Source organism: Capricornis sumatraensis, chromosome 10 (assembly GCF_032405125.1).
Source record: "Capricornis sumatraensis isolate serow.1 chromosome 10, serow.2, whole genome shotgun sequence".
In the NCBI taxonomy this organism is placed as follows: Eukaryota; Metazoa; Chordata; class Mammalia; order Artiodactyla; family Bovidae; genus Capricornis; species Capricornis sumatraensis.
In genome coordinates, this window is record NC_091078.1 from 19463262 (window position 1) to 19469938 (window position 6677).

Here is a 6677-nt window from a genome sequence, read left to right on the forward strand (position 1 = left end):
GTGTGAGGCCCAGGCGCTGGGAACAAACGTGCATCTGTTAAATTTGACAATAAAGTCCTACAGCGGAGCTGCCAAGATTGGGACGGGGGTGGGGGCGGAAGGCAAAGAGGGTGGGTGAGAGCTGGAGTCTCAAAAGGCTATGCCAAAGCGCCTGGCCCAGGTATTATGTCGGGAGAAGGTAAGGGGAGCAGCTGCTCCATCTCTCGGGGTGTGTGTGGGAGCGAGGGTGCATGCGTCCCTGTGAAGAGTACACACCGATCTGCTCAACATATGTCGCCACAAATCACAGTATCTCTCCCTCCTCCCACCCCCCACTCCCTCCTGACCGAGGGCAAAACAGAGAGAGGCGCTGAGAAGAGGCGCCGCTTCAACAGGTGTCTTCGTGCGCAATGCACCTTTTCACGCATTCACTGTCTCTGTCGGCGGCGGAGATAATGTAGACACTTTGTTTCCAAGCCCTGCTTGCGAGCTACGGATGCCTGGCGGGGGAGGCGGCCCTAGGCAGGGAGGGGGATTTGCAAATAAAGACCTCGGATGCTCCTGAGGTCCCAGCCCTCTCTTCTCTTTGTTTGAGGACTCCCTGGGCCGGAGCTGCCTCGTGCGCCCTGGGGGGTGGCATATGGCGCCCTCTCACCTACCCAAGAAAAAGAACTGCCTCGCCATTCAAGAGCGCACGAGGTCCCAGAGCTGGGGAGGGGGAATCTCTAGGGGAATAGCTTCTCTCCCAACGCGAAGGAGGAGCCCTCCTTATCTTTCCCCACCCCACCTCCGCCATCCTCTCAGCTGGTGCAGCAGCCGTTGGGTGGGGAGCAGTGCGCAGAGCTGCACCAGCCTGCGGAAGCGCCCCAGCTCCCGGCAGATGAAATATGGGGCTAGTGAGCCCCTGGAGACCATATGCTTTCAATAAAAGAAGACAAATAGGACCGAGATAGGCCTTGCAGCCAACCTGTTATAAATGGGTGGCAATTGGGCCAATGTACACGGGGGAAGGCCCGGGGGGAGGCCTGCTCCGTGCCAAATCCATGTGTCAGCTTCTGGGACAGGTGCGCCCAGGGGCCAGGGGCCAGGTCTCCCCCCTCTGGGTTTATCACGGCAAAGGTAATATTGTGCTAACTATGAGTAAACAGTCATTGTGAAAACGAGGGAGAGTTTATCAGAGGCAAACTAGTTGGGGGGTGGCTTAACAATAAAGTTGCCAGCCTTGGGAGCAGGTGACGGCTGGCTGCGGGACTCCCGCAGTAGATGTTTTCCAAAGCACTCCACTTTACAATCTCTTGTAATTATTTATTAAACGAAATCTATTTATTATTATTTTAGCAAACACTGGAGACAGGTGGGGCTTTCTTTTCGTCGTCTCCTTTTGTTTGAAGGGCTGTTTGAAGTGGCCAGTCTCGGCCTGGGCAGCTCGCTCGCCAGATTTTTGTCTTCCCCGCTTTCAGCGTCGAGGCGAAGGCGAGAGAAAGAAGCCCCCTCCTCTGGCAAGTCATTAGCTATTCAGCCTCTTGTGGCCCCCTTGCCTTCCTCTCGTTTCTCAAAGCGCCCCCAGGCACTGCTAATATTCCCCCCGCCGTCAGGAAGGCGGCAGGGCGGACCGCCGCCTTCCTTCTTTTCCATTCTGCCCGCGGTGTCCAGGCGTCAGGCTGTCGCCTCCTTCCTGGACCGCCTCAGCATGCAGGGGGACTTAGGTCTCAGAGAGTAGAGGGGCGCAGGGTTCCCAAAGGTCTTAGAAGTGGTAGTCCGCCGGGGGCTTCAGGAACAAGCTCTGCTGCCGGCTGGAAGAGTCCTTTCACAAATAGCGCCAGCGCGCACTGAGTTGTCACAGCCTGCGCCTCCGCCGCCAAAAGGACAGGAATTAACTTTGGAGAGGGGCCTGTGCGTCCGCTCCCGCTGAAAGGGAGGACGTGGATCCTTGATCTCTAATCCCCCAGGCCTCCTCGACCTCAGGCCCCGCCCTCTTGACCAGCAGAAGAGCTGCGGAGAGTTCTCCGCACGGAAATCGCTGGCCTCGGCCGCTGCGCGCTGCTCCTCGCCCTGACTGTTTTGCGCAAAGCGAAAGTGGTGGCGGTCCGCAACCCGTGGAGAGTCCTGACCCAGAATGGTGCCGGGGAAGCTAGATAAGAATTCTCAGAGGGCGCCAGAATTCTCTCCCTGTCAAGAAAGTATCCAAATAACCCCAAAATCTTCCAAGCGGAAAGCTTGCCCTGCGGCCCTCATCACTACCCATGGGACGCTTGAGGCAAGACTGAACCAAGGTGAGACCTGCCTTGGGTTATCATCTGAGAGCCACTGCGGGATGAGAGCCCTAGAAGTGGGCCACTTTCAGGCCTCCAGCGACCCATAGGGGTGTTCTGATCCCTTATGGCCAGGGCACACTCCTCGGAGCCAGGCTGGGTCCCCTAGCCCCAGTGAAGCACACTTTGCGTTTCCTCTCTGAGTTCCTAATTTGCAGGATAGAAATCAAGCAAGGCAGGCATAGAGGGTGAGAAAGTAGAGAGGTAGAACACGACTGGACGCTGGTTCCCACTGGCACTGGGAGATGGGGCCACTGTCCTTTATCTACTCTGACCATGTCATTCCTTCTATCTTTGACATTTTGGGATGTCTAGTTCTGCCTTGAAAAAACATCTATTTTCCCCCCAGTCAAAGAGAGGCAACAAAGAGGTGCAAGGGAAAATCTAGGATTAGGAGTCTTAGGACCTGCGTTCTATGTATGTGATTCTGCTAGAGCTTGCTGTGTGATCTTGAATAAGTCACTTCCCCTTTCTGGGCCTTGACTTTCCATCTGTAAAATGGGCTTCAGTTTCTCATTCTTATAATTAGAAGACAAATATGGAGCAAATTGTGACCCAAGGGAGGAGCAGCAGCAAAATGTGAAACTCAGGAGTCTCCGCAGGGTCCCTTTGTTGGTCTGGAGCCTAGCCCCGAGCTTCAGTTCGCAGGCAGCAAGCGAAGGACAACAGCCCACCAGCTGAGATCCTGAGGACAGCACCTTCATCTCCACACAGTCCTGGAGCTCCCTCTCCCTGGCTCCCAAGCACATCCACCCTCTCTCTGCCTCAGAGGTAATTCCACCCTCCAAGCAGAGTGAGCAAGTGAGGAGAGGCTGGCTGTCACTAGGGTAGATATGCAGACTCACCTCATTCCCTCAGTTTCCCTGCAGGATCCTACCTCCTCTACCAGCTTTGGAGGCTCAGCTGAGGGTATCTGGACCTGCTAAAAAGTAATGCCTTCTGGGCCTACAGAGACTGAATCCAGACACCAGTTTTCCCAGCTTCTTAGGAGCAGTGTGGAGGCCCTGCTGGTGGTGGAGGGGGGCGCGGGGTGCAGGAGTGGCACTGGATGGCTGAGGGCTCTGGGCCTGCAATGGGCAGATCATTAAAGGTCAGAGAGAGGCTGGGTTAGCTTGAGGGCATCCTCCCCCAGGCCACACTTACCCTGAAGCAGATGACCACAGAGTGTCCAAGACAGGGACAGAAAGGATGAACAGGGAAAGAAAGCGGAGAAGGCGATGGCACCCCACTCCAGTACTCTTGCCTGGAAAATCCCATGGATGGAGGAGCCTGGTAGGCTGCAGTCCATGGGGTCTCGAAGAGTCAGACACAACTGAGCAACTTCCCTTTCACTTTTCACTTTCATGCATTGGAGAAGGAAATGGCAACCCACTCCAGTGTTCTTGCCTGGAGAATCCCAGGGACAGGGGAGCCTGGTGGGCTGCCGTCTATGGGGTCGCACAGAGTCGGACACGACTGAAGCGACTTAGCAGCAGCAGCAGCAGGGAAAGAAAGGAGAGGTGATGTGTTCAGGCTCACTTTGGAAAGCTTTTCAGATGGCACTAACCAGAGCCGTGAAGAGTCTCTGCCCTGTGCTCACAGCCTGACCTCTGCCAAGGAGACAGGACCAGCTAGTGCAGACAGCCCCCGCCCGTCTGTGATTGGACAGAATTAAGAGAGAAAGAGTTGATCTGTTTCTGCAAGCACCAGCACTCCAGGGGCATTTAAAAGACACAGGGGCTTGCTGTGAACTCCTGGCCATCTCATGACCTATTCTCATCTGAGCTCTTCCTTTACATGCCCCATCGGATCCCTAGAGTACTGCATGGAACTGTCTGTGGCGAATGGCTCCTAGAGGTCCCACCATAGACATTCGCTGCCTCTGGGGCCCGAAGATAATGTCTTAGATTTCTGAGCAGTGAGGGGAGGAGGGGAGAGGTTCTAAGCACCTACATCTAAGGAGTGTGGGCAGTGTGATCTCAAAGCCTGGGGGGCGGCTCTCAGCATCCCCAGAAGGTGAAGGTCTCTAAGTGGCAGGGAGGTAGGCAGGATCTCTCTCGTTGGTTGCCCCCGCCCCTCCCAAAATGGAGTGTCAATGAAACACCCCCTCTGAGTATTTGCTAACCTGACCCAAAGTGGAGGAGAGGAGAATGGCACTAGGAATTAGTGGACACTCCTCTAAACTGATAGTATACCTGGCTCCTTGTCCTTGCAGAGTGATTTGGAGCAAGCTGCCTCCTTTCTGAACCTGTTTCCCCTTGTATAACTCAGGGGACTGACCCACCCTACTGACTTCCTAAAGCCCCCTTCAGGATACCAAGAAAAGGTCTGGACAGATGCCAAGGAAAACCAGAATAGAAGCAAAGAGATTTGAGGCTGCCAGACGCGAGCTAGACAAGACCCTCCTCACTTGGCGAGGCTCTTTGAGGAACCGAGAGTTGCTGGGACAGAGCCCGCGGGTAGAGAGCAAACAGAGCGACGTTCCCCTCCCCCGACCCCAGCCCTTTGTCCGGAATCCAGCTGTGCCCCTTGATGGGCGGAGCGGGCTCGCGTGGCGCGGCCCCCTGGCCCGGACGCTGATTGGACGGCGGCGCGGGCAGCAGCGGGGCAGGCACGCTCCTGTCCCAGGGCGCAGCAGATAAAGCGTGCCCAGGGACACACGACTTTCGGCTCAGAAAATCCGCAGGGTCTCGCAGCTGCGCCAAGAGAGAGCAAGAGAAGCCGGGGACCCTGCTTTACACGTATCTTCTCTGGGGCCAGAGAAACTTTCGAGCGGCAGCGCCTGCTTCTCATGAACTTGCAGACGGAAAAGCCAGTTCAGCTCACTGTTGCTCTCACTGCCCACCACTCTCTACCCTTTTGCGCCCTACAACAAGGTAACACCTGGAGCCACAGAGCGATGGGAGGAGGGGAAAGCGGGTCCTCTGGCCGGCAGGAGGTGGCTTTCTCTCGCATTTTTTCCCACCTGGCCCTAGGATTGGGAACTTCGCTCAGGTGACCGACCCACTCTTACCCTTACCTCTTACCCCGCCGCAGGATGGCGCCTCATCCCTCGTGTGCGCCGCCTGTCCAAGTGACCCACGAGACGGAGCAGCGCTTCCCGGGAGCCTCGGACGACGAAGTGACCTGCGTCGCATCCACTCCACCCAGCCCCACTCGCTTACTGGAGAACTGCACCGAGACGGAAGGGGGCGCCTGCCGAGGGGCCTCGAGGAAGCTCCGGGCGCGGCGCGGAGGGCGCAGTCGCCCCAAGTGTGAGTTGGCTCTGAGCAAGCAGCGACGGAGCCGGCGCAAGAAGGCCAACGACCGCGAGCGCAATCGGATGCATAACCTCAACTCTGCGCTGGACGCGCTGCGCGGCGTCTTGCCCACCTTTCCGGACGACGCGAAGCTCACCAAGATAGAGACGCTGCGCTTCGCCCACAATTATATCTGGGCGCTGACGCAGACACTGCGCATAGCGGACCACAGCCTCTACGGGCTGGAGCCGCTAGCGCCTCCCTGCGAGGAGCTGGCCAGCCCAGACGGCGGTTCCCCGGGAGACTGGGGCTCACTCTATTCCCCGGTCTCCCAAGCGGGAAGCCTGAGCCCCACCGCCTCGCTGGAGGACCGACCTGGCCTGCAGGCGCCTGTTTCCCCGGCCTGCCTGCATCCTGGCGCTCTGGCCTTTTCAGACTTTCTATGAAGGGGCCTGTCCGCCGCTGGGCAGTGGGTCCTGGGAGAAAGGGCAGGGGCGGAGGCTGTCGGAGATGCGCGGCGGCGGATCCTGCCTCTGGCTCACTGACCCCTGAGGGCCCAGAGTGGCAGGCCGGGTTCAATCCCTTGGTCTTCTGCGCTACACCCTCTGCTGCTGCCCGCGCTAGTGGGCACGGCATGCTCCGCGCATTTTAAGCCCTCTCCCCGTGGCCACCCCAAAATCTCCTGCAAAAAAAGACGAGCGTGGTAGCACTATACAGCAGGAGACACCCACTGTCTCCCCGACCCTGCCCTCACCGATGTCTGTCTGCCGGTCTCTTACCACCCTCCCGCAATACCACTGCACCCAATATTTGGTCTCTCAGAGCTCGCTTTTGTTCCCCAGGTTGTCTTCTTCAAAGCTGCCTCTGACCTCCTCTAGTCCCTGTCAAGTCCCGGGGGTTTGGGCCTCTCTACTCTGCCTTAATCCATGAAGGCGATGCTCTGCCTTCTCCTTGTGCACTTTCCCCGGAGCCATTGCCCTCTCAGGGGCAGGAGGCAAGGCGACCAACTGGGGGAGCGCCTCTACCACCACCCTGCAGACTGGAGCGCCCTTGTCTTAAAAAAAAAAAAAAATCAGCTTGTAAATGATGTAATGTCTCTTGAAATGAATTTTTGTCTGGTAAATTATATGGCCTCTCCCCTGTTTTATGTTTGTATTTATTGATGAGA

At 57.1% G+C, this 6677-nt stretch overlaps 1 protein-coding gene across 1 annotated transcript; it reads left to right on the top strand.

Moving 5' to 3' along the window:
• The first annotated feature begins 5307 nt into the window (after positions 1-5307).
• On the top strand, positions 5308-5955 carry NEUROG3 (neurogenin 3). The gene has a single exon (XM_068981583.1). It carries the CDS (start codon positions 5308-5310, stop codon positions 5953-5955), a length of 648 nt encoding a protein of 215 aa, XP_068837684.1.
• Positions 5956-6677: the final 722 nt, after the last annotated feature.